General features: G+C 36.0%; 4 protein-coding genes across 7 annotated transcripts; 2 read left to right on the top strand and 2 right to left on the bottom strand.

The window, feature by feature from the left end:
- Positions 1-40: 40 nt before the first annotated feature.
- On the top strand, positions 41-6,193 carry LOC108986356 (dolichyl-phosphate beta-glucosyltransferase-like). The gene is made up of 10 exons (XM_018958945.2): positions 41-188; positions 320-368; positions 3,690-3,796; positions 3,879-3,924; positions 4,522-4,656; positions 4,781-4,870; positions 4,999-5,130; positions 5,239-5,322; positions 5,467-5,531; positions 5,681-6,193. The coding sequence occupies exons 1-10, from the start codon at positions 76-78 to the stop codon at positions 5,865-5,867; spliced, it is 1,008 nt and encodes a 335-aa protein (XP_018814490.1). The 5' UTR covers positions 41-75; the 3' UTR covers positions 5,868-6,193.
- Positions 6,194-6,289: 96 nt separating this feature from the next.
- LOC108986357 (epsin-2-like) lies at positions 6,290-8,258 on the top strand. Its single transcript, XM_018958946.2, has 4 exons — positions 6,290-7,009; positions 7,148-7,270; positions 7,373-7,534; positions 7,632-8,258. Exons 1-4 carry the CDS (start codon positions 6,903-6,905, stop codon positions 8,074-8,076), a joined length of 837 nt encoding a protein of 278 aa, XP_018814491.1. The 5' UTR covers positions 6,290-6,902; the 3' UTR covers positions 8,077-8,258.
- Positions 8,259-8,351: 93 nt separating this feature from the next.
- LOC108986355 (actin-97) lies at positions 8,352-11,626 on the bottom strand. 4 transcript variants are annotated; one of them, XM_018958941.2, is made up of 5 exons: positions 11,365-11,626; positions 10,359-10,428; positions 9,832-10,225; positions 8,805-9,418; positions 8,352-8,666 (listed from the first exon to the last, which is right to left on the bottom strand). In XM_018958941.2, the coding sequence occupies exons 2-5, from the start codon at positions 10,416-10,418 to the stop codon at positions 8,601-8,603; spliced, it is 1,134 nt and encodes a 377-aa protein (XP_018814486.1). In that variant the 5' UTR covers positions 10,419-10,428; positions 11,365-11,626; the 3' UTR covers positions 8,352-8,600. The 4 variants fall into 4 exon arrangements, with proteins under 4 accessions (XP_018814486.1, XP_018814487.1, XP_018814489.1 ...); XM_018958942.2 differs by having other exon boundaries at positions 10,359-10,440; positions 11,365-11,479; XM_018958944.2 differs by having other exon boundaries at positions 11,306-11,374.
- Positions 11,627-13,297: 1,671 nt separating this feature from the next.
- Positions 13,298-17,093, bottom strand: LOC108986368 (very-long-chain enoyl-CoA reductase-like). Its single transcript, XM_018958977.2, has 4 exons — positions 16,724-17,093; positions 16,391-16,430; positions 14,566-15,320; positions 13,298-13,831 (listed from the first exon to the last, which is right to left on the bottom strand). The coding sequence occupies exons 1-4, from the start codon at positions 16,790-16,792 to the stop codon at positions 13,763-13,765; spliced, it is 933 nt and encodes a 310-aa protein (XP_018814522.1). The 5' UTR covers positions 16,793-17,093; the 3' UTR covers positions 13,298-13,762.
- Between the last annotated feature and the right edge of the window lie 9,466 nt (positions 17,094-26,559).

The raw sequence follows: 26,559 nt of genomic DNA, 5'->3' as shown, positions 1-26,559 counted from the left end.
GGCCTTTAACCATGTCGAGGAAGGAGTACCTAACTACCTATAGCTGCCCAATGCGCAGTCGGACTCTGCAAGCGAATGGGGTTTCTATGGTCGTTGGTGGCGCTGTTCCTCGTCCCCATTCTGGTCGCTGTTGTTGGCTTAGTTTCTGCTATCTTTTTCGAAGCTTATCGGAGAAGAATCAACAATACGTACGTCCCGATCCTCCACCAAAATCGCAGAAGTTTTCTCCCACTTTCGAAATCTATTCCTTTCCTGCTCAACCTTTCTAAATCATGTTTTATCCATTTTCTTTTCATTTTGTTTTATCATTCTTTGTTAGGCATGTAGAAGCTCCCGCAGTCTTCGAGGGCCCTAATTCGTCGAAACAGGTAAATCTACATTGCAAAATGCATACATATTTATGTGCGCGCGTATGTTTTGATGTTTCGGCACTATTTGAAATTCTCTAAATTTCCTTACCAGTTATTTTGTGGTTTTTAATTCGTTCGTGTCTTGAAATCCAAAAAATTATTTATTTATTTTTGATAAGTAAGAAGGAAGTTTTATTGATATGAATGAAAATAGGCATGACCTATATACACAAGGAGTATACAGAAGAAACATCTAAATACATTCTAAAAGCGCTAAGTTAAAGAAAAGAAATCATGCACATTGTTTCCATTAAACACAATGGCCGAAAACCATAGGAGTAAAGTGTGTAGAAAAAAATTCTGAAGGTCCGCCATTGTTTGCTCTATCTTCAAAGCACCGCACATTCCTTTCCGTCTAAATACACCATATAATGCATAACGAGATCATCTTCCATTCTGCTGCCACCTGGTGACAGCCTTCGATACCCTTCCAGCGAGCAAGTAGATCAACCACCTTTGATAGCATAACCCAAGCAACATCCACTTTACTAAATATCCTATTCCACAACGCTCTTGTTACCTCACTATGCAATAATAGATGGTCCACTGATTCTCTATGTTTTTTGCACAGATAGCACCAGTCTATCACAATAAACCCCCTCTTCCTTAAATTTTCCGTGGTTAGGATATTCCCAAGAGCAGCAGCCCACACAAAGAAAGCCACTTTGGAAGGTAGGCTAGACCTCCAAATGCTTTTCCACAGGAAAGATACATTACCTTGTGAAGCCAATATTTTATAATATGCCTTAACTTTGAACTTCTTGCTGCCATTGGACCTCCATTGAATCCTATCACCCTATGCCGTTATACTTTCTGAGGAGTATATCAAGCTGAAAAATTATGAAGCGGTAGACAATTTCCAATCATGGCTATCCTGAGTGAATATGATATTCCACTTATGAGAACCATGGAAAAACACAAGCAAATCTGCCACCGAAGCCTCCCTATCAACTGCAATACTATAGAGTGCTGCGAAGACCTCCAAAGAGCGCTCTCTACACCAAATATCCTGCCAAAACCTGATTCTAGTGCCTTGTCCAACCACAAAACGGATATTAATTTTGAAACACTGCCATCCCCCCTAATATATCTCCATAAACCCACACCATACCCCCCGCCCTCCCTCACTACATTGGTACACCAATCTCCCCAAGCACCTCTGTGTCTAGAGTCAACAACTTCCTTCCACAACGACTCCCCCTCCAAGTGGTACCTCCATAGCCATTTCCCCAATAACTCTTTATTGAAATTACTCAAATTGCGCACACCCAATCCTCTACTTGGCAGATTAGATAAAGTGCTTGTGATCAATATGAGCCACCCCCCCTTCGATAGATACGGTTGTTTCCTTCCAACCAACCTTTTCTCCACTTTCTCAATAACCTTGTCCCAAATAGCTCTAGCTTTAAAAGTCACTGCCAAAGGGAGGCCCAAATATTTCATAGGCAGAGAAGACACTTTACAACCCAAGAGATTATCTAGGCTATTGATTCTAGGCACCACACGCACTACCACCATCTCAGATTTACCAAGGTTTACCTTAAGCCCCGACACGGCTTCAAAGCATAACAACAGTGCTCGTAAAGCTTGAATTTGGCCCAACTCCGATTCACAAAAGAGTAGTGTATCATTTGCAAATTAAAGATGTGAGATCATGATAGAGCCATTAGTATCATTACCCACGGAAAATCCAGTTAAAAAACCACCATCAACAGTTGCCTTCACCATCCGGCCAAGTGCCTCTATAACAATAATGAAAAGAAATGGAGACAACGGGTCCCTTTACTACAATCCGCGAGAGCTGTTAAAGAAACCTGCAAGGGTTTCATTAACTAACATTGAGAAGCGAGCGGTAGTAACACAATGTCGAATCCATGAAATCCACCCATCATCAAAGCCACACCTCCCAAGTAAGTAAAAGAGAAAATCCCAATTTACATAGTTATATTCTTTCTCCATATCAAGCTTGCATAGAATGCTTGGTATGCCCTCCTTCTACCTATGATCCAAGCACTCATTGGCAATAAGAACTGAATCAAGTATCTGCCTCCCCCGAACAAAGGCATTATGAGATTTTGAAATAATTTGCTCCATTACCAAGCTTAACCGATTAGTAAGAACTTTCAAAATAATTTTGTAAACCCCGCTCGCCAGGCTTATAGGGCGGAAATCCTCGACTTCCATCGCCCCATGTTTCTTCGGTATTAAGGCATTTCTCAAACTTTTTGAAAGCATGGAATTCAAGAAAGACCTGCATAACATCACATTTCACAATCTCCCAACAATGTTGAAAGAACCCCATCGAAAACTCATCCAGCCCAGGAGCTTTATCTTTAGCCATACTGCTAATGACCTTATGAACCTCATCTTCTTCAAAAGGTCTTTCCAACCAGCTCGCACTCTGCATATCAATATACTCAAAAAGCAAATCTTCGAGCTTCGGCCTCCAACAGGTCGGCTTCGTGAGCAGGTTCTCATAATAACCAAAAAAGTTTATTTGAAGCAATCAACGGTGATCTATGTCGGGGAGAACGCATAATACAGGATTTTTAAGTTTGAATGGGCTTAGTTGATGGGAATCTTATGTCACTGTTGTGAAAATGAGTCATGAAATGAATTCCATTCTAAGCAAGCAATTTGAAGGTGCATAAGTTCCAAAATTTATGGAAACAAAAATGTAGCATGTAGTTGATGTCTACAATTGAATCTTGTCGTGCAAAAAGTTACTTGGGCAAACTGAGATTTACTCTAATTGAATACAAAGGTCGCTTGGTTCTATCAGAGTCTCTATCACTGTTTACACGTGCTTGTTAACTCAAGCAGAGATTGTTCAGTATGTTATATTTCTATATTTTGCTAGTAAAATGGCCTAGATAATGCGCCCTTTTTACAGAATATTACAGTTTCTTGTTTGGCCTTAGGTGTTTTTAATTGAGATACCATCACCTCGAAAAAAAATAATAGCGATAAATTTCTAGCCAACTCTACTTATGATAGGATCATGTTTCTGATCTTTCCTGACCTTACGAAAGTCTTGTGGAAGGATCAATGATTTTAAGAACAAAATAGTATTGTGAGCAATGTATAAACTTCAAAAGGTCTGCTAGGAATTATAAGATCCTCTGGGTCTTTTTATTTATATAATGTAGTTTTGAAGCATTACTTGCCAAGTTGATTCACTTTACGAGGTCATTTTGTAAGCAATTTTTTCTGGATAATTATAACTGACGTCTGTAGTGGTTTTTGGTGATTCTGACTTTTCTGGATGGACTGTTTCAGGTTCCTTGCACCCATATTTCTGATCCATCAGAGAAGTATATATCTCTGATAATCCCTGCATACAATGAAGAGCTTAGGCTTCCTGGAGCACTGGAGGAAACTATGAAGTAATTAATTAATTTCTGTTAATGGCCACTACTAAGAGAGTTACATATTTTGTTATAGTGATTTTGTATTTTTACTTTGTAGTTATCTTCAACAACGTGCGGCAAAGGATGAGTCATTTTCTTACGAGGTATCATTTTGATCATTTTGTTTGCTGGATCTTTGTAATTAGTTAGTATGGTCATGAGGGATGATCATATTGTCATTGACTCATTGCTACCTTGAGATGCGTCTGGTGTTGTGTTGATTTTTTTTAATGTCAATGAAACTCAACTTTGTATGTTTTTATTTCTATCTCTTTAACGCAAGTATAACAAATATTAATGAGGTCTCCACTGTACAAGCAGATGGTAGATTAAGTTCTTTTTGGAGCAAAACAATATTTCTAAAAAAACCGAGATGTTTGGCTTCATCATTAATGCATTGAAGTTACACTTGGCTTGTTCTTAGCTACTAGGTACTGCCTTCTGTTTGCTTGTGTTCTCATTTTCCTTGGAAGAGAATCCTTCTCCAGCTCTGTAGTCCTGCTTCTTAATATACACAACTTTGTGTTTTTGTTTTTGTTTTTTTTTTTTTGTAAAATGAGAGCAGAGGAAGAAATATTTCTTGTAGTTTCTCTGGCTGTTCATTATTATAATGAATAGAGTTTTGCTATCCTTCTAGAAAAGTATGTCAGATATTTATTATCTACTGTTCCTTAAATTTTGAATGGATGGGTCTTCAACAGGTGGTGATTATTGATGATGGAAGTGTTGATGGGACAAAAAGAGTAGCCCTTGACTTTGTAAGGAAATACACTATAGACAAAGTGAGGCTTATCCTTCTTGGTAGAAATCATGGCAAGGGAGAAGCAATTAGAAAAGTGAGTCCAACTCAAACCACTCACTTATTTAGATGTACTGATGTTTTAAGGGTTCCATCTCTTCTCCCTCATGTGTGATGACAATTGATTGAAGCTCTGTCTCTGTGAAAGCATTGTAAAACAGGGAATGCTTCATTCACGTGGTGAACTGCTTCTAATGCTGGATGCGGATGGAGCAACCGAGGTTAATGACCTTGAAAAACTTGAAAATCAGGTTTGTATCATCCATAATTTTGTGCTGTCACTTTTTTGCAAGTATTCAAGCTATTTGAAAAACTTAGTTCAAGGTCTATGGAGATGTTGACCATGCTTCTGCAAATTATCTGATGTTATGCCTACCAGATCCATATGCTTGCCAGAAAGGTGTGTCATGATGGAGATTTAGCAGCTAGCGATTCAAGTTTTAGGATATCTGATATCCCAATTGCCGCATTTGGTTCTCGCGCTCATCTTGAGGAGAAGGCTCTGGCTACAGTTTAGTGTTGCTAATACTGCTTGCTTCTTTACATGCTCTATGACTCTTCTCTTGCCAAGTTTGTTTTATAAATCACATCTTTGAACCATTTCACTTATGTGTCACAGAGGAAATGGTACCGGAACTTTTTGATGATGGGTTTCCATCTTGTGGTGCTCTTGACTGCAGGTCCTGGAATTCGTGACACGCAGGTATATCTGCTTTATTTTATTTTATTTTTTCCTTTTTGCATTTATTTGACCTCCAGTTTCGTACCAGTATAAAAGTCCAATACTTCGTTTATGCTGTTGTTCAATGAAGCTTTAATCTTTTTTCTGACATGAACTGTATCACAGTGTGGTTTTAAGATGTTTACTAGGGCTGCAGCAAGGAAGCTTTTCAAAAACATCCGTTTGAAGAGGTAGTTGCATTCATATGCAATTTTCTTCATGGAATTTTGCATTGAGATCATGCTCACTCATTTATAGAATAGAGGATGTATTTACCTCTTCCATGTTATTTTTGGGATTTTTGTTGCAGGAATTGATTTTCCACATGGATTTGATGCAGGTGGTGTTTTGATGTTGAGTTAGTGTTTCTGTGCAAATGGTTTGGTATCCCAATGATTGAGATATCTGTGAACTGGTCAGAAATTCCTGGATCCAAGGTGAATCCATTGAGCATACCAAATATGCTTTGGGAGCTTGCACTCATGTCTGTGGGATATCGGACCCATATGTGGACAATTTCTACTTGAGCCTTCATCTTGGAGTTTCATCTTGAAAAAGTAATGTGGTCTTTCCAGCGGCTCTCGATCTTCTAGTACAAGACCAGAGAAAGAAAAGTGTCAGACCTGATTAGGCCGTGGGGTACAGATCTTTTCTTTCAAGAACATTGGCCATGGGAATATTTTATGCAAACTATGATCTTCCCTTTGCGGGTTCAATTTGTGAAATTATTTGGTGGTTTCTCCCACTTCTATTCTGGTTTATCCCAGTTCTATTCTACGTTCATACATTTTCCTGACAAACTTCGGATTGTGACATGTCTTTTTCCAGAAATAAGTGATTGAATTGAGCAGTACATTTACTCCCCGCCGCTAACGACATTGACTGCAATGTAGAATACATGTTAGTAGGCAGCCCAAGCCTGTGGTCCTAACAGATGAACGCCAGTTACTTTTGTGCATAACAATGTCTTTGCATGTTTGGTTTGGGAACAATACTTTTAGCATGCAGAGCGGAAGTTATTCTTTTATTGTTGGAAACTGGCTTGGCTCCGCAATGATATTGCGCCTGGTGATTGGATATGTTGTGAACGTATAAAGTCGACCTTATCTAACTTATTCTTTCTAGCACATATATGGGGTTGCATCATGGCTCAACCTTTATGTTCAGAATTGCAGTAATTCGATCAAAACTTGTGTTTTGGAACTCGGTGCTTTGTAAAAAGAAAAGGTTTTTATTTGGAGAGTGGACAAACCAACTTCACTTAGGAGTTCCCATGTCAATGGTCACTATCTTTTCCATCGTGTAATTCCAATTCATAGCCAACAGTTGTCATTTGTTGCAGTAAACAATACAATGGACTGATGGAGTGGTTGCACTTCTTACGTAGTTGATAAAGCTTCCAAAAGAACCTGCCGTGAGCTTTTTTATCTTCATAATTCCCTTAACTCTGAAGCTTAATTGTTGAATAGCCTATAAAAAACAAAAAACAAAGAGAGGAAAAGGAAAATGAAGAGAAACGGAAGCTTGACGAATTTTCCCACTGAACGAGGAACAACAGCAACATGAACAGTAGTTTTTTCCATGAATTCAAGAGACAAGCTTCCTTATTCCTTACAGAGAAGATAAAAACTGCCCGGTTGGCGCTTTCCTACGTTACACCTGCAGAACTGTAAGTTTCTTTTTGGTCTTTTAAGTTTATCGTTTTTTGATAGATTACTCCATCTTGAAGCTGTTCTTCATATATTTATTTATACGGGACTCTAAGACTTGTTTTTGATATGGGTTCATGGGGAATGAGAACCAATAGAATGACGGAAGAAGCGACAATTGTAAATGCATGGCCACCGGACACACGTACCATGAGAGTAATATCCATTGCTGCCTTCGAAGTTGATGACTTTTGGAGAATTACGGAGATTCTTCACAAGAGGTCTCTCTAATTTATTATTTGTCACGGTTGATTGACGCTCTTGTTATTGTTTACCTGAACTATGGCGTTGTAAGATGTTATTCTCTTTTGTTGCGTATTCAGGTTCTTGAAATTTGATAGAAAGCATTGGCGAGTTTCTTATAATGCTCTAATTCTATTGGAATACCTTCTAACCCATGGACCTCTGAGTGTTGCCAAGGAGTTTCAACGCGATAAAGATGTTATTAAGGAGATGGCAAGTTTTCAATACGTGGACGAGAGAGGGTTGGCATTACATAAATAAAATCTCTGTATTCCTTTACCATTTATGATCCAATACTTCGCCTCTTCGTTTCACTTTTCCCTCCCTTTTAACATGCAGATTCAACTGGGGCTGGAGTGTAAAAAACTTAACTGATAAGGTATTGAAGCTTCTTGAAAGCGAAACATTGCACAAGGAAGAGAGGGCTAGAGCTTTCAAGCTAACGCATAGGATTGAACGGTTTGGGAGCGTCGGTCACGGGTCCTCTTCAGGAGATGCAACCTTGGAAGACTCATCTTTTAAAACGTATGGGAGATGTAATTCTAACTATAATGATCATCAACATCACGAAATTGGGTTTCTGACCTCAAGCAAAAGTTTCTCAATCAAGGAAGGGACTAGTAGAGCAAAAGATACTCTACAATATATCAACTCGGTGCTGACAAAGCGGGAAAATGATTCAGAGTCCCGGCCATGTATTGGAGATGGATATACAATAGAAGATCATCCACTTTGTTGCAATGAAGATCAGACTATAGCACCTCTGCTGTTAGCAGATGAATGAGAGAACTCGGATGAATGTCGGCCAGTCGAAGAGCCCTCTCTTCCTACTTCTAATCAGCAGCTCTTTTAGGAGTTAGTCTTTTTATTCTTGGCGAGAACATGTACACGTTAGAATAACGAAAATGTTGCCAAATTTCTCTTCAAGAAAAAAAGAATGTCTTTCAATATTTGGGGGAAAAATGAATTATCCGACAGATTCCCAATTCAAAATTAAAATTTCAAGCATAAGTAATCGAAATTTTGAAGACAATTTTGAAAGTACGTAAAACTTCAACAAGCGCAACCCAAATAGCAGTAATAATATGAAATGGAAAAATGGAAAGTGTCAAATGACAAAAGCTTCTCAAAATATATATTTGTGAAATAAATGGACCAATATTTTAAACCAACTCCTCTGGCCTTCTCAAAAAGTCACCACTCCCAACATAAGAAATTACATCAAAGGATAACATAGCAAGAGTGAAAGTTCTTTCTGAGAAACGCAGCAGTAATTTTGTTTCTTCAAAGGTACTATTCTCAAACATTTTAGAAGCATTTCCTATGCACAATTGATGGCCCGGACTCATCATACTCTGCTTTTGAAATCCACATCTGCACTCGAGGGATGAGCAACATCCTCCCATCAGTAGTCAACAATATATATATATATAGTACGTACGTACGTACGTATGTATGTATGTATGTATGTATAACAACTAACCAGGTTAAAATACATATGTGAATGCATACCTGCTGGAAGGTGCTGAGCGATGCCAAAATGGATCCTCCAATCCAGACACTATACTTCCTCTCAGGTGGAGCCACAACCTTGATTTTCATACTGCTTGGGGCTAGTGCAGAGATTTCCTTGCTCATTCTATCAGCAATGCCCGGGAACATGGTTGAACCACCCGAGAGGACAATGTTACCATACAGGTCCTTCCGGATATCAACATCACACTTCATGATGGAGTTATATGTGGTCTCGTGGATACCCGCTGCTTCCATCCCAATCATTGATGGTTGGAACAGAACCTCAGGGCATCGGAAACGCTCAGCACCAATAGTGATGACCTGCCCATCAGGTAACTCATAGCTCTTCTCAACTGAAGAGCTGCTCTTGGAAGTCTCTAGCTCCTGTTCATAATCAAGTGCGATATAAGCAAGCTTTTCCTTCATGTCCCTCACAATTTCGCGCTCTGCTGTGGTGGTGAAAGAATATCCACGCTCAGTGAGGATTTTCATCAAATTATCTGTGAGGTCTCGGCCTGCCAGGTCCAGACGAAGGATGGCATGGGGTAGGGCATACCCCTCGTAAATGGGGACCGTATGGCTGACACCATCACCAGAGTCTAGCACAATACCTGCAAGATAAAGGCAAAATCCATCAAGAAAGAAGAAAATAGAGTTGTGGCATATTACTTTCTGACTCCCGCATTGCCATTTTAGAGGTAGGGACAGAGAAACTATTAGTTTTAGAACAAAAGAGCCAAAAGCCTTGGTAACACTACCTGGCCCCTAGCCTGGTGAGACATGGCGAGACAGCATTGTCAAGATTCAGGTTTCACTAATACCGACTGTTACAATGAACAATGGAACAGTGGAAACCGTTTGCAACATTTTTTGTTTTTTAATGTTTAGATGCAATAAGGATAGCATAACACATGGAGTTTTGGTTTAAAAGACTCCACGTTAGTCTCAATGAGGTATTCCAATTAGATCCATTACTTTTTTTGATAAGTTAGATCCATTACTAAATGGTGATGAGACTGCATACCAGTTGTACGGCCACTTGCATACAAGGAAAGAACAGCTTGGATAGCTACATACATAGCAGGAGTGTTAAAGGTCTCAAACATTATTTGTGTCATCTTCTCACGATTGGCTTTCGGGTTAAGAGGAGCCTCAGTTAGGAGAACTGGATGCTCTTCAGGTGCAACACGAAGCTCATTGTAGAAGGTGTGATGCCAAATCTTTTCCATGTCATCCCAGTTGCTCACAATACCATGCTCAATTGGGTATTTAAGTGTCAAAATGCCACGCTTGGATTGAGCTTCATCACCAACATATGCATCTTTCTGGCCCATTCCAACCATCACACCAGTGTGACGAGGACGACCTACAATGCTAGGGAACACAGCTCGTGGAGCATCATCTCCAGCAAATCCAGCCTAAAACGTAATATCACAGTCAGTTCTCTAAGATTCCACAACAATTGAAAAGTAACTCAACTAAGCAGTCAATAACAGGTATGTATATTAAGAAATATAGCAAAATCCACAACACAGAGTACTCAATTAATACCTTAACCATTCCAGTCCCATTGTCGCACACGAGTGGCTGAATGTCCTCCGCATCTGCCATCTTCTACTACCTGCTGGACAAGCTACAATCGATCAGGAAACAAAAAAAGCACAATAAGAAACCTATGATGGAATTTCCCCTCTTTACAACATAGAATGTTTTATATATAGGTAAAAGAGACACCACTGACACGATGATTGAAGAACAAAACTCTGCTCAGGTAATTTGATAGGAAAGAAAAGAAAGGGGGGTGGGAAATAATTCTACCAATTTGTTGTCATAGATTGGACATCATAGTATTAAACAAAGCAGGACACTGACAAACTATTACAATTCTTTGAAGAATTTCCCCAACAGCTATCAAATAATGACGGAAAAATATCAAACTCGCAGATAAAGATATCAAGGCAATGATGATTTCCCCATAGACATAACCCCACCTCCTGACAATCATCATTTTTTTCCAAAACAAGAAGAAAATGAATGAAGCACTCCAAATTAAAGCTAAAGAATTACACCAACCGCAAAAATATACAACAAGACAATAAAAAGAATTAAGTAGACAAAGATCTACTAAGGATACCGCATTTTCCCCTCGTAACCAGGTACAATTTTCATTGTTTTAAGATAACCTCTACGGTTCTTCCCTCGTCATATTTCTTGAGAGATTGAATTTTGTCGCTCCAAGAAATTCACAATTCCATTTTCCTTTCATCCTTTTCATTAGTGTGGATGTTACTGATTGTTTTTTATGCGGTGCTTTGGTTTTTGCACTTAACTTTGATTTTTAACAGTTTAAGATTCAATGTGTTGGATCTAAACAAAGGCACGCAGGAAGTGATTGACATTGTGTGCATTGTTGTTAAGGAGGAAAATAATCCAATCGCGGCAGAGAAACGAAATCGAGCAACTCAGTAAAATTAAAAAATTCGAGAAAAGAAAGAGACCGATCAAAGGAAATTGAAATAACAAAACGGGTCGATGAGAAAGAGATAGGGGAATGGACCTCTCGCGATGTGACAGAGAACAAGGGCGAGCTAGATAGAGAGAGCCACCACAATCAGCCTATACGTATGAGAGAGAGAAAGAGACTGGGAGAACCGGTAACTCTTTCTGAGAGGGCCAATTTGGAAACTGGCAATATAAGCGGCAAGTGACGAAATTTAGACCGTCAGATTTGTGGTGCGTACAGTCGGGATTTAAACTGGACTGGAGGAGAGAGAGAGAGAGAGAGAGAGAGAGAGAGAACGCGTCCGTTGGGCTGGGCTGGCTGCCTCGCTGGAACTTACATTTATATATATATATATATATAAATCTATATTGGTACTTCATTTTTATGGCTGCTGCCTTCTCCTGATTCCGATTTTCTTGTCTTTCACTTGAGGAAAAAGCTATGCTTACCGCTGGTATTTTTTTTTTAAATTTTTATTTTGTAATTAAATAAGTATTTTTTAATAATATTATAATTTTTTAAAAATATTTTAAAATATTAAAAAATCATATAAAAGAAAGCAAAAAAAATAAAAAAATAAAAAATATATTAACAGAAGCCCCAGTAAGAGCTCTCAACGGTGGGCGTAGACCCACCCTTCATTTAATACTCCTATTTTCTCTATTTTTGTAAAACTTTCCCTTTTTTTTTCTATTATCAGATTTTTTTTGTTATAATTATTATTTGCTTCTTTTCCAGTTTTAGAGTTGAAGTTGAATGAGAGAATTTATTTATAATTCTTATTTTTTTATGCATCCAATATAATATATATTGCAGATATGGAAACTGTTCATACCAACTATGTTAAAATATTTTGATATTTTTTAAGTTATAATAAATCTCACAATAAGTTGTATTTTAACACACCTGACTTATGGTTAACAAAATTTAAATTAATTGATTAAATATAGATGCATGTCTACTGTATCCTGTTATGGAACTCGCATTTCTAATCCAACCAATTCAGTTACTTTTAGTTCGAATGGAAATTAAAGTAAAGTGGTCTAGAACCGATTAGCTATTACGCAGTCATTATCTCTCACAACTCATTTGCCTTTTTTTTTTTTTTTTTTTTTTTTAAGGTTTGCCAACATTATGCTTTTCTACTATAATCCAATGTAATATATTTCCTTCAGAATGAAAGTATGCTCTGTTCTGGGACACATCTCCTTCCTTCCAACCAACCAAGAAGAGTTGTTCACCACCCTGCGTCTACTTGCTTGTTTGGATAACGAGCTCATGCTATCTCATTCAAAAGTCATCATAACTTTTTCAAACTTTCAAACAATATATAATAAATAATTTAATTTTTTTTAAATCTAAAAATAAAAATTATATTAAAAAAATATATTCTAACAATATTTTATTCAAATTTTAACTTTTAACTTTTAATTTTTATTTCGTCTCATCTCCATTCACTATCCAAAACTCTATTATTCTCTCTTATATAATGTAAAGCGTACACGGCATTCATAGTGTAAAGAAGAGAATCACCTCAGAGGTTGGGGGTAAGAAGTGTATCGAATTCCATGTTTGTTTTTGTGAACTTCTTGCTCTGCAGATGGTTGTAGTTAAAAGCTGGAACCCACCTTGGCTTGCTTAGCATCTATCCTTTGTATCTACCTCAGCTCTTTGTTTGTTCCGCAGAGAGGTAGGTTGGTCACTGACTCACTATGTTAGAAAATGGCAGTCTACTCTATAAAAGTCATAGAGTGTGCTAGTACTACGTAGACTCGTATGAAAAAAATTACTTTTTTAATAATGACACTCACTTTTTTTCAAAAGGAAAAAAAATGTACAACACAACTCATAATTATATATAACATTATTCCATAAAAATAGAATTAGCAGTTGAGAATCTTCAGATATGCAGCACATGTTTGTATTGTGATGTTAAAATTATTAGCAGCCATTACTCAATGGCCTATTCTAACAGCAAACGCTGAAATAGTTTGGACAAAATTCAACTAATCATCCCAACTCATTCTTTGAGCTATTACTACAAATGTTCATTCATAAGCCAGATCTTGCAAATAGTTCATCTTCGATATCCCAAGGCATTCATTGCCTTGCGCAAAAAGCCATAATTTAATACTTCTTCAGTTCTAGGGGCCAGAAAGAGAAAACCAACGAAATAGGGAAACAAATACTCACGAGGCTAATCCAATAAAAAGTTAAACCAGCAGGGTTCAAATACTATGACAAACTGACAGGAGACAGGGAACAAGAAAAAGATAAATTGGGATTATCATCGGGACCTCGGGTAGTTCAAATGAAAGGGGCTAAGTTGTCTAAATAGATGTCTTGAAGTTCATGTCTGATAAGAATGAAGCTCTTCCAATCTTGAATTCCTGCTGCTGAATATAATTTGGGCACCAAAGAGAGCAACAAGAGGCAATATGACCAGTCACTTTTACAGGAATGGGGGTAGTATTACCCATCTCCGTGGATACCTGGGTCTTCCATCTTTGCCATCAAATAGCTGCATATGAAAAGGTTCCAAAGGTAAGAGTAAATTTGATAAAACAGAGAAGATATCAGCAATTCTTATAAAATTTTTTTTTTTTTGAATGATCAAAATAAGAACTTTGTTTTACGTGTCAAAAGTTTCTTGTTTTTGATAATGTGAAATTATGAAAACAAATGACATTGAAAGAATACAGATCAAGGTATTTGAAAGCATAAGGACACTGAGGAACAGGTTGAGGTCATTCCCCTCAAACTTGAGAAAACCAAAAATGAACAAATTTTGGTTCTGTACCCCTCAACATTGCTTCAATCATTGTAGAAGAAACTAGGCTTGCCTCTTCTTCTTTTTCTTTTTTTTTTCCTCTCTCTCTCTCTCTCTCTCTCTCTCTCTCCTACTCACTTAATACAACCCAATTGCCACACCCCCGAGAAAAGAACAACACATAAATATGTGTGATAAATGCGCATAGGTATCTATATGTATAGACATAGGTATCTAAATGCACATACTACACTACCGTAATTTCATGTGACATTAGATATGTGTGATAAACACCCAGCTGAAATCAATCTGGTGCCTTTCTCAAATATCTCACCCAAATCCATCTGAAACCCAATCTAGATAGGAGTAAATTTAGGTGGAGATATCATCAGAAAAGGGGCCCCAATAGTCTATGAGGAATGCAGGCAGTTATACACCAAAAAGAAGTAAAAGTTTACTTGTTCAACAAAAAAAAAAAAAGTTACCTTCTTTAGACGGCGGTGCTTTGCAAGGGCCCAATTGGTCATGATAAGAGCAGCAACAATAAGAAAACTGTAACCTGCAACTGTCTGCGTTGCAATGTTGAAACCCAACCACTGATAAATCTCTGTTGTGTAATTTGCACATGTCACAATGTTGAACAGAAAACCACGTGGAATCTGATAACCTCCATTCCCAGCAGGGCTGCGAAGATTCCTCAGCAAGATATGGCAATAGAAATTCAAGATTTGGCAAAGCAATCCAAATCCAAACCCAATCTTCACTTGGAGGTCACTAACAGGGCTATAAAGTGGGTGGTTCACATAGTAAGCAATATAAGAGCCAAAGGACCAATAATATGCACAGTTACGAAACACATTGGAGAGCGGTGAGGTAGCATGGCTGAACCGATGCACAAAAAATGTTTCCATAATTCGTTTGAAGTAGTGGAAACACCAGTAGTATAAAGCATACGTCTGAACTGGGTGGATGACGCGCTCCCCTTTATAGCCAAAGTACAAGTAGACAGGGAAGTAGTAAAAGATGGGATAAAGGACCAAAGGACCCACATATTCCCAGAAGAAAAGTGTACGATAGGAAACTTGAGGGCCCAAGTCCTTGAATACTACAGTCAACTGGTCCAAGTTTCCATCACAATAGTCCTTCAGACTTTTCTTGTAGCTAAGAACAACAGGCCGCTCCTTTGATCCTGGAGGGAGGAGGAGGGTTAACCTCTGTCTCGAAGGGTAGAACTTTCTGGCTGTTGATGTAAGAGAGGCAAATTGAGTTAATGATATCACTTGACATGCAAAGCTCTCAACACTTAGACATGCACTCATTCTTCTCTTTTCGGGGGCAGAGGTCCTCCAAATGAAACGAAGTATAAAAGTACAATCTAAACATTGGAAGTAATAACTGAGCACTAGTGAACAAACCTAACATGGTGAGCTAGGAAAGGCCATGTTCAGACACCAGGAGTCCAGAAACAATAACTGAGCATGAAGTCTAAAGCCGATTTTGCATATAAATATTGTGATGCAATGAACTTAAAAGTAGGATTTCTTTTAAAAGTAGCTTATAAAGTACATTTTTCTTGATAGAAAGATTATATACACCAAGGGGGAGAGAGAGGAGGAAACAAATTGCAATATGAAGTATAAAAATTTCTTTTCTGTATGAATAAATTCACACCAAATACAAATAGTAGTTTCACTGAAAAACCACAAATAACTGAATTGAATTAAGAAGGGCATGCACAAACTTCCTGAAAACTCTGATTTTTTGGATAAACAATAATTGAACAATATGCTACACGTGGGAAGAACTATTTTCAAGACAAATACAAATAAGAGTTTTTATCCTCCAAAGAAAATCCAAATAAACAAGTTGTCACTGGGAAAGGTTGTGCCAATGAGGTGTAAACAACCAAGTTCAAATATTAACTTTGAGCAGAAGGAAGGGTCTCGCTTAACTCTTCAATAAGACGATTTAAAGAAAGGAAGAACATTAAACGGCCAACATTAGAGCAACTAGAACAGATGCCCTTCACACTTTTCTGAATACAAGGTCAATCAAAGGGGATCCATGGCAAACCAGTGGTTCAATTTCACAGCCATTTATGGAACTTATGGTAATTTTTATAAGAATTGAAATCAGTACTAACTACTGAGACTCACTAGCAGAAAGTAATCCTATTGCCTCCCAAAAACAACCGAAGCTAAACTAATTTGTTAAACATTGATTAACTGACCAACAAAGCGAAGTTGGCTGTTCAGGCTAAGAATCTGCATAAAAAACGTAACAATTAAGGGAACCACATCCAGCACTTACTTCGCTGATGAATCGCCTCCTGCAGATCTGCTACCGTAGCCTGCAAATTAACACCATGGCATATATATCACAAACTGCATCCCCTGGGCTCCATCTAAAAACGTTAAAACGATGGTGGAAGGAACATAAACACGATATTTAAAGAAAGTTTTAAAAAAATCAATCTTCCAATTAAATTGGACCCAACACCACCTTCTGACCCAGATGAATTGAGTGTCTTCGATTTCTTGGGACCCAGAACCGGAAGTATATATCAAATACAGAAGAACATCAACCCACACTAGTTTAGGAATTACAAAGATAACGAACAAGAGAAAGAGAACAGAATCGTACTGAATCGCTGAGCTCAAGGCCACCCTTGATAACTTCTCTACCACTCCGTGAAACGACAGTGACCTTCATCTTTGAGAGCAAAGGAGAGATGACCCACTTCACAAATACCGCAAGCGACGAAAATTCTTGGATTGGCCAACGACTGCAATAAAAAATGCAGGAGCAAAGAAGCAAGGTAACCTACAGGAAACTCGAATCAGATCCCAGAAATGGGGGAAGGATCTAAAAATATTAGAACAATTTATTGCAGAGTTAGGCGTGGGTTGATGGTTCGGCAGTTTAGGAGATATATTAATGACGTATGGTTGGGGTAGGAGATCTAACTGTGTGGGACGATGAAGTGAAGAGCCTGATATTTCTAATTCTAGATAATAAAGTTACGAAATATGGTTGGGTGATAGGGTCATTAAGAAATATTATAAAACTAAATTTCCGTATATTTTTACAGATAAGATGATACGAGTTAAAATAAAAATTAAAAATAAATAAAATATTATTAAAATATATTTTTTAATATTATTTTTATTTTGAGATTTGAAAAAATTAAATTATTTTATTTTATTTTATGTGAAAATTTGATAAAGGTGTAATGATTATATAAGATGAGATGAGATGAAAAATTTTATAAAAATAAACGAGATCTAAGATAATTCTCTATATTTCACAAGAGCCGCTGCACGTTTAGCTCATCAACCTGACCAGACCCGAAACTCCAAACCCAATTGACTTGACTCAAAGTGAAACGAATGGAACGTAACACTTTTGATTCTACTAGGTGAAACTCCATATATCTGATGTTGAGTGTCACTCTAAAGTATCATGTAGCATTTGACCTGATGCAAGAGATGAAGACAGTCAATTTTTAAAATTTTCTATGATGTCACTTTATGGATTTCAAGATCGATTTATGTAACTTTAAATTTGTTTATTAAAGAAATTGCTATATTATATAGTCATATGAACAAATTTTATAAAAGTGTTGATAAGAAGTTGGCAACCATGTTAGAAAGGATACTATTGAAATATAACAAATATTGTGGGGATTTTGAGAATGTGAACAAAATCTTGTTCATTGCAACTATACTTGACCTGCACTTCAAGTTGAAAGTTTGTGAGTTTTGGTTTATGGATTTTCTTGATCCCGAGCTAGCATCCAACTTGTTGCACGACTAAGGGAAATCATTGAGCGGTTGTATAAGTAGCATTCAAGTAGGGGTCAATCAAGTGCTGGTGAGACCCAAATCAACACTTCTTATGATGATGCGGATGATCTCTATAGTAGGTATCACCAATATCAAGCATCATAAGGTGTTGTAGAGTCCAAATCATAATTTGATAAGTATTTTCATGGGAAGCCTTGAAGGATTGACACTCGACTTTAATATTTTAATGTGGTGAAATGTGAACTCAAATAAATATCCGATCCTTGCCAATATAGCACGGGATGTATTAGCTATTCCCGTATTTACTGTTGCTTATAAGTTGGCATTCAACATTGAGGGTCATACGTTAGATTCATTTTGAAGTTGTTTAGCCCAAAAAATAGTCAAAGCTCTTATCTGCACTTAAAATTGGTTGAAAGCTTCATCCATTAATTATGACTCTCAAGACTTAATGGAAGATACCAAAATTTACAAGATTGAAAGTGGTAAGACTCATTTTGAAATATCATATATTTTCATGTCGACTTTTAATATTGTTAACATAATTTTTTCCTTCATGTAGAGATAACTTTGAATAATGTTTTGAATATAGACAATTGACGAATACGAGAAATTGTAACTTCTTGATCAATTGGGTATTTTTTTTCCACTTCCTTTGTTATATGTTTTATACAAAAATAGAGTTTTAAGTAGAAGTCCATTGTTGTCTTCTTATGGTGATTTGGCTAATTTTGTTTTTTCTCTGCAGTTTTTGGCCTTCTGATGCTGATTTGGCTGCGCTGCAGTTGCCTGACGACTTGGGTCTCATTGGAGATCTATTTGGTAATATTCCATTCGACCAAATAGAGTTTTATTCTCTGTTTTGATAATATTAGACAGTTTTTTTATGACTTTGAAGTTTGTGGGACTGAGAAAAATGTAGTTTTTGATGACTTAGGTGGTGGTGCTTGTATCTCAAATGCTCATTCAAATTGTGAATTGTAGGATTGGCACTTTTTGTGAATTGCATCTCAGATTCTCATATCCATATGAATTGTGACGTAATCTCGGTAGTTCTTGCCTTTAGATGAGTGATATTGGTGTGTTTTTTTTTTGGTTGGAACTTGGGTATCAACATAATTGTAAAAAAAAAAAAAAAAACTTGTGTCTTCAATAATTTGTCAACAATATCTAGGGGGAACCATGCTGCTGTTTGCTAAATACTACAAATTTGGATGAACCAAATGGTGCGAGTGATTTACACGGGTGTGAATACTCTCCAATAATTGTAAGTGAGGAGTTGAGGGAGGAGGGAAGTTGCGATGAAATGAATTAAGATAAAAGTTGAAAGTTGAATAAAATATTATTAAAATATTATTTTTTAATATTATTATTGTTTTAAGATTTGAAAAAGTTGAATTATTTATTATACTTTGTGTGAAAATTTTAAAAAAATTATAATGATGAGATGAGATTAAACACTCATTGTATCCAAATCGGACCTTGTCTTTTATGCATGGTGTATACAGTTGAAGCAAACTAGGGCTTTGCTCTAGAAAAAGGTCCAGCTGTGTAAGTGGGACTTTGCTCTTTAAAAAAGTCCAATTTGAAGGATCATAATGTCAAATGTGGAACTATAAATGGCATTTTAGTACCATATATAATGATGTCCAACATGTTACATATCTTACATGCGTTGAGGTATGGGTCCAAAATATTTTAAGTTTGCAATGAAAGTTCTTATCATGAGAAAAGTTCTTGCTTAAAGATATGTTTGAAATTTCATGCAAAAGATAATTTGCTAATAGTGATCAAACAAGATAGAATCAGAGATTGGATTCTCATTTGAAATTTTTTTGCAGATAATGAAAACAGATTTTTCTAGCAAACTAATCTAAAATTTATTTATTTTTATTTTTTTAAAAAGTCAAATGAGTTGAGTCTCCAATTCTCATTTTTACAGATATGGAATTTATGTCTAACACACACACACACACACACAAAGGGGTTGGAAAAATCGATCTTGTTCATAATTAATATCGGGTCGAAAACTCAAATTTGGAATTTCGGGTAATTGGTAACTATTCAAACTGATTGCTTTCGAGCTGGGTCGGAACTCGGAAGTATGCAACTCGGGTCGGCCGGATGAATGATCCTATTCACAACCTAGATTCAAAATCTAGATAAAGACCCATAACATTTTAATTGTTTGGTATATAATTTATAGTTTGTTTGTTTATCAAAATTCCAATATTCATCTCTTATCACGTGTGTAATATTTATAAAAATGAAAGTGGTAAATATACTTAAGAAAAATTTGAAAAAAATTTACTTATTCACATATTGGTTATTGATATACTGAAAATTATAAAATTTAAAATTAAAAAAAAACTAACAAAATGAATCTTATAAATAAAACTATATCTTATAAAAAATAGTTCATATTCTATGCTTGCTGGGCTAAGGAATTGAAAAGTGTCAACTTTCAATGATATATTCTATATCCATGACTGAACACAAAATCCAACAAAATATATTGTTTCTATGTATGCTTTGATTCACAAGATTGTCATGGAGAACATAATTTCAAGTATATTCAACAGTTGGACATATTATCAAAAAAGGGGTGGTGAGAAATTAAGCTATGAATTTGACTTCCTAACATTTTTCAGGAAAGTTTTTTATTTTTTATTTGTTTCCTTAAAAGCATTCTTATTGGATTAGCCAAAGTTAAATGACAGTTTTGATAAATGTAAGAGAAATTTGACTTATGACTATTCCATTTACATAAATCTCTGCGTTGGAATAGCTATTTTTCATTATATAATAATAAAATAATATAAGATAAATTTAGTTTTGATTATTCACATCAAATCTCCATATTAGATTATATATTTATTCATTATATGGTAATGAATAACTAATAATTTTAAAAATATTTAATTTTTTTAATTATTAATTTTTTAATTTTATCATATTTTACTATTCTACTAATTATATGTTAATTAATAATCATATTCTTATTAAATTAATATATCACTAAGTCAAATTAATATATTAATTGTGATAAAATATGTGATAGAAAGAAATAGAGAGAGAAATAATTAATAAAATATGTATTTGATGTACGTACAGTAACCTTCAAATTTAGAAAAACTTTTGAAAGTCACTGTAGCTAAAATCTAAATATTTAAAATTTGACTAATCTAATGTGAGCATATTTCACTTTTTAATAGCTAAATACTCATTGGATTTAGCTTTTAACTAATCCAATGAGAGTGCTCTTAGAGTATTGGCATTTACTTCATTAAAAGTCTAGCTAAATGTAAAATATGATGAATTTTATCAAAAGAGAGCTGCATTAGATTAACTAAAAAGATAAATGTGAAACTTTGAGCTACAGTAAATTTATAGATTTCTTTAAATTTGAAGAGTTACTGTTCACTCATCAAATTTATTTTTTATTCACTTTTAATCTCTAATGGTACTTTTTATTCACGTTTAATCTCTAACTATCTTGTAATAATAATGTAAGAATTAAATTAAATTATTAATTAATATATAATTAGTGTAATTATAAAATATGAAAAAAAAATTATTATTAAAAAAATAATATTATATTATTATTTTGATGAATTCAATAACTATTTCATTATAAAGTTATAGATAAAAAAAATTTAAATATATAAAAAATATATATTTTTTATCAAAATTTAAAGATAAATTTAATAAATCTAATACTAATGCTCTTATTCATTTATTTCGTCGTGACTCACGCCAAGTGCCAACGATACTGGTTACCAATATCCGGTCAAGTCAGCTCTCGTATGTGGCTGTCATTCGTTACAGTTGACATGTTTTGAACATTAAATTCTTGATTACGGCATTCGAAAGCCACATGCAACTACCTACTCCGTATTTAAGAGTAGAAAGTGATCCATAATGATGAAAAACCACCTAATATTTATCGAAGAGGAGAGAGGCACAATGCATGGCTAGTTTACACGTGGTTATGTAACGACAATACTGCCCGTTACATTTTGTCGTTGCATCTCCTTGTTTCCTCAGAGAATTATAGCGAGAATCAAGATCCTCTCCATCTATTTATTCAAGAAAAATAGATGGTCTAATTTGAAGAAAATAACGTAACATTAAACATCCATGTAAAACAACTAAGCTCGACACAAATTGTATGACAATAGAGAGCATACTCTTTTAGATCGAAACTATAACACTTGGTCCAAGCCCCACGAATTATTAATTTTATTTAGGTTAAAATTTATGGGAAGTCTATTTAAAATTTATAGAGTAAGTTTAAATAGGCTACGGGTCTAAAATTTTATTTTGGTAGAATATGCAATTTTTATTGAATTTGTTAATTACGTTAGAATCATTTAATATTTTTCTAACAAAGTGAAATCTATTTATTTGATAATTGGCCCGAAAAGTTATAGAACGTGTTGGGTTATTTTGGAATTAGAGAATAGCCCATTAGAAATTTTAGAAAGTTGGCCGAAAAACACACACACATATATTGGGCAAGCTCGTGAGATTCTTGGATAGATTAAAATGGTCCAGCCCACAAAAGGGCCCAAGACTCAAGATACGACTCACATAGTATAAGTCCATTCATTTTTCTCTCATGTACAAGCATATCGTTCACATTTTGGAAATTACTATTATAAGATTATCAAGTAGTTATGACACCTCCACAAGCTGCACCCTTCCTCCACGTTCAAAGAATCAAAACTCGAAGCCCCACATCGCACTCTGATCTCCTCCACGCCAACCCAAACTGCAAGCCACTACATCCACCCATGCCAAAACTTTTTCCACATCCATCGTGAATAACCAAAAACAGTCGTTGCAAACTCCAGTCCACACTGAGTATTCTGCCTTCCACATCAAGTTCCACCACGTGCTGCCAACCACCGTAGGCCTTCTCTCCACCACGGCAACAACCCCATATCATAAACCACTGTCACCAAGCTTTTGTTGGAAACACCTCCCATAGCCCATAGGAAACCAGCAACCCCAGGACCCCCTTAGTACCTTGTCGCATGGTTAAACTGCAATAGTTGAACCACTGCACCTCTTGACACCACCACCGATAGCATCCAGCCCCATCGTACACTAGCTTCACTTATAATAACCCACATTGCTCAGCAAGAGTCCAACGCCAACACTCCCCCATAGCTTTGTCTTTGCACCACAAGCCCACGCTGTGACATTGTGAGTCTCCTTCAGGCCTCTTCCCCATAGCTCAACGGCCAGCAAGACCACCACAGAAGATTTCCCTCAGCAGTGACAAGGCCACCATTACCACTTCCTTCCTCCTACGCACAAACACCGCCAGCATCCCAGTTGCACCACCACAGCTCAATTCCTCCGCACCTAAAACCAACACGGCAAGCCTTTATTTTTATACAAGAAAAATAGAGCAAGCTTTTGTTCTGGTCCTCCACTGTGCATTGCTACAACAATCGCCAACAGAAGGCTCTCATAATTTTCATGCGCTTCATGCAGACACAAGGATAAACCGAACCACAGCCCCTTCACATGAGAGCAGTCTAGTCTGATGGGTGTGCTCTTACTCCACCTCGCACGTTTGCACCTGTAACTAACACATCCAAGTCAATAATGATGTGAGCTTCGTGCTCCTCCATGCTTGATGCCACACGGACGTAGCTTAGCCATGAGATGTCACAGAGATGCCGTCGCACATAGATGCCAACCACTATGGAAACCACAACCCCGCTGCAGGGTTTCACTTCCTCTCGATAAACCTGTCTCGATATAATTTTAGTTGGTTATTAGTTCCCTTTGGTCACAGAGGATTAAGTGAATATTGATGAGTCATGGGTTAAGGTCATGCAATAATTAATTGTTACGGTCTGATATGATTATATGTTGGATCATGCAAATTTAAATAGTCCATAGGCTTGAATTAGGCGTTGCGACTTTTATAGGTGGCATCGATTTGTGGAAGCTAGGTTATTGAGGAAAATTTGACGGGAGATCGGGAAATTAAAATCTGACGCATGAGCACTAGATTTATGTTTTTATTGTCAATATTATAGAGTTAATATCATCTTAGGAATGAATTGTGAAATTATTTGGAGAATTTATATGAAAATCTAAGTATTTTGGAAAGTGGTGATATTTTAGGGTTCTACAGATTTTTAGACATTAAGGAAATATAGACTTTTATATCTCAGGTTTTAATTATGAAATACATGTTCATTTGGAAATATAAGTAAGTTACATGTGTATTTTATAGGTGATGATTGATATTTATTTGACACAATAGTGGAAAATTTTAAAAAGTTAAAGAGTCCAAGTAAGCGGGGTTCTTATACTAGATTTTGCATAAAAAAAAAATGAACTGAAGTTGATTTATAAAAAAGTGTATGATATATTTTGAAAAGAAATGTGAAAAAAACTTCAGTTATACGTTTAACATTACTCATGAAATCTGTATAAAAGAGAGAGTATTTTCTTACATGACTGGTGTAGATATGAGTAATATTTTGACGTGTTGTTTCTGAAATGTATAAAAAAGCAAATGTGAAATATGGAAATTTTATACATGTTATATGAAAATGTTATAAATTTGTTTTTGATTATGTGAAAATGATATGAATATGTTCAACACTTTATTTGATATAATATGCATCTGAAAAACCTTTGGCATGACCTTATGATTCTGTTCTGATTCTGGTTCTGATATGATGATTCTGATTCTATTATATGGTTGGTACCAATATTTCTGATATGAGTGTATCCATTTTGGAAATAAAAGTGATTTTTCTGCGTATTATTTCTCATGTGTGCACACTTGGAGCTCCGAGAATGAATAAGGAAAAGTTTCACATTTTGATACTGCCTAGTGTGGCCACCGAGGATAGCATAACTCTATCACATGGGTTAAACATAGTATATGATATGATATGATACGATACGATATGAAATTATATGATAACATGAAGATGATCAATCATATTATGCCAAATGGTCTTTGAATATGAACAGTTTAAAATGTCGCTCTGATGTTTTGATAACATATTTTTGGGATATGCATTTTGAAATTGAAAGTTTTTGTTTCCTCATACTAAACTTTCCAAAAATGCTCATATTTACATACTAGAATATGTTTTTTGTTTACTGAGTTGTTAATAACTCACACATTATCTTCACAATATTTTCAGATGTTTCAGCTGATAATCAAGAATAAAAAATATGTATAAGACTATGTGAGCATAACAGATTAAGTACAAAGAGGTTACTTTGATTATTGGAGAGTTTATTTAGTAGTTTTGTTTTGCTCTGTCTATTTGATATTCTCAAAGGTTGACATTTATTTTAAGGCTTATTGGTGTCTTATTTTGATTATATTGAGGTAGTCGGTTTAAAACAAGAAAAAAGCTAAATGCAGTCGGCTGCGTAGTCGCGGGGGAGTCGCTGTTGATGTGGAAAATGAAGTTCACCGTTTTGTATCTGCCACAAAACGGTTCGTTTCGTATCAAGACCAACACCCTCTTCGTCTCCCTCCCAAGACCAGAACCCTTTCATCTCCCTCCCAAGACTAGAACCCCTTCATCTTCACCTCTCCCTCCCTTCAAAGACCAGAACCCACGACAACAAAAATCTCCAAAAATCTCTCCCCCTCTCCCTCCCTTCGTCTTTTTAGTTCATATTTTTCTTGATTCGGGTGTTGAGAAAAGAGAGCAACGGTTGTTTGAAATAGGAAATGGGATGTGTGTGAGATGCTTAGGTGTGGTGGAAAAATTGTGTTTTTTTTACCAATATTGCAGCCGTAGTGTTCATCGTGATATCTTAAAGCTTTGAAGATTGGATGTGGACTTTTGTACCCTCTGAACTCTATTATGAAAGATATTCTTCTGTTAAAAAGTGAGGATCTTCACTTTGGAAATAGGAAAAAAAAAATTCTATTGATCTGTTGTATTATGAGATCCAGGGAAGTCATTAGAACCCCAAAAAATAAGACAAGCAATTGTTCTGGGTCCTATATATATATATATATATATATATATCTATATATCGAACTAGAATACGAGAATCCCCTTGGGCATCTGAGATGGAACAATTATCAATTTATTTTATTATGAGGGCGTCACGTCCAGGTTTAACACCAATATAATGGTCGGGTACACCAACAAGTTCTTCTATCCTTTGTACATATGCGGTACGTGCAGCCAATTGAAGGTCAGTATAGTTTCTAATAGAAGAAATATCACTCTTCCATCGAGACAATACCTCATATTCCACCTTCAATTGCTCAAGAAGACGAAGATCTCCAAGGAATGATTTAGTTGGTGTACCATCGATGTGTTTATATGCAACTCCCAACTAAATTTCAAGAAGCTCCAACAACATGATGTCCAGTTTGGTAAGATTTAGTGACGAAAAGTGTACTACTGGTGAATGGTTGCTCAGATGTAGAGTAGAACCCACGAAAATGAAGATAAGACCCACGAAGATTAGAACACACGAAGATGAAAACGAGACCCACGAAGATCACCAAAATATTTTCTTGAAGTTCGTCTACCCACATCAAGAGAACCCTCTGTAACACCCCGTATTTTAGTGTATTTTTATTGAAAGATTATTTTTATTTTATTCAAAAATTATTCTCTTGTTTTAAAATTACTGGATTTTAATTGGATTATTTTT

This window comes from Juglans regia, chromosome 7, assembly GCF_001411555.2.
Source record: "Juglans regia cultivar Chandler chromosome 7, Walnut 2.0, whole genome shotgun sequence".
NCBI lineage: Eukaryota > Viridiplantae > Streptophyta > Magnoliopsida > Fagales > Juglandaceae > Juglans > Juglans regia.
This window is presented reverse-complemented; position numbering and strand designations above follow the sequence as displayed.

What these genes read in the sequence shown, in the direction of transcription:
- LOC108986357 (XM_018958946.2), top strand. Translation starts at nt 6,903, where the DNA reads ATGAACAGTAGTTTTTTCCATGAATTCAAGAGACAAGCTTCCTTATTC. An exon ending in TACGTTACACCTGCAGAACT is followed by an intron (nt 7,010 to 7,147) that starts GTAAGTTTCTTT and finishes GAGAACCAATAG; the next exon opens with AATGACGGAAGAAGCGACAA. An exon ending in ACGGAGATTCTTCACAAGAG is followed by an intron (nt 7,271 to 7,372) that starts GTCTCTCTAATT and finishes TTGCGTATTCAG; the next exon opens with GTTCTTGAAATTTGATAGAA.
- LOC108986355 (XM_018958941.2), bottom strand. Translation starts at nt 10,418, where the DNA reads ATGGCAGATGCGGAGGACATTCAGCCACTCGTGTGCGACAATGGGACT. An exon ending in TGCAAGTGGCCGTACAACTG is followed by an intron (nt 9,419 to 9,831) that starts GTATGCAGTCTC and finishes TTTATCTTGCAG; the next exon opens with GTATTGTGCTAGACTCTGGT. An exon ending in CGCTCAGCACCTTCCAGCAG is followed by an intron (nt 8,667 to 8,804) that starts GTATGCATTCAC and finishes CCTCGAGTGCAG; the next exon opens with ATGTGGATTTCAAAAGCAGA.
- LOC108986368 (XM_018958977.2), bottom strand. Translation starts at nt 16,792, where the DNA reads ATGAAGGTCACTGTCGTTTCACGGAGTGGTAGAGAAGTTATCAAGGGT. An exon ending in GCCTTGAGCTCAGCGATTCA is followed by an intron (nt 16,431 to 16,723) that starts GTACGATTCTGT and finishes GTTAATTTGCAG; the next exon opens with GCTACGGTAGCAGATCTGCA. An exon ending in GGAGGCGATTCATCAGCGAA is followed by an intron (nt 15,321 to 16,390) that starts GTAAGTGCTGGA and finishes TTACATCAACAG; the next exon opens with CCAGAAAGTTCTACCCTTCG.
- LOC108986356 (XM_018958945.2), top strand. Translation starts at nt 76, where the DNA reads ATGGGGTTTCTATGGTCGTTGGTGGCGCTGTTCCTCGTCCCCATTCTG. An exon ending in GCCCTAATTCGTCGAAACAG is followed by an intron (nt 369 to 3,689) that starts GTAAATCTACAT and finishes GGACTGTTTCAG; the next exon opens with GTTCCTTGCACCCATATTTC. An exon ending in AGGAGAAGGCTCTGGCTACA is followed by an intron (nt 5,131 to 5,238) that starts GTTTAGTGTTGC and finishes TATGTGTCACAG; the next exon opens with AGGAAATGGTACCGGAACTT.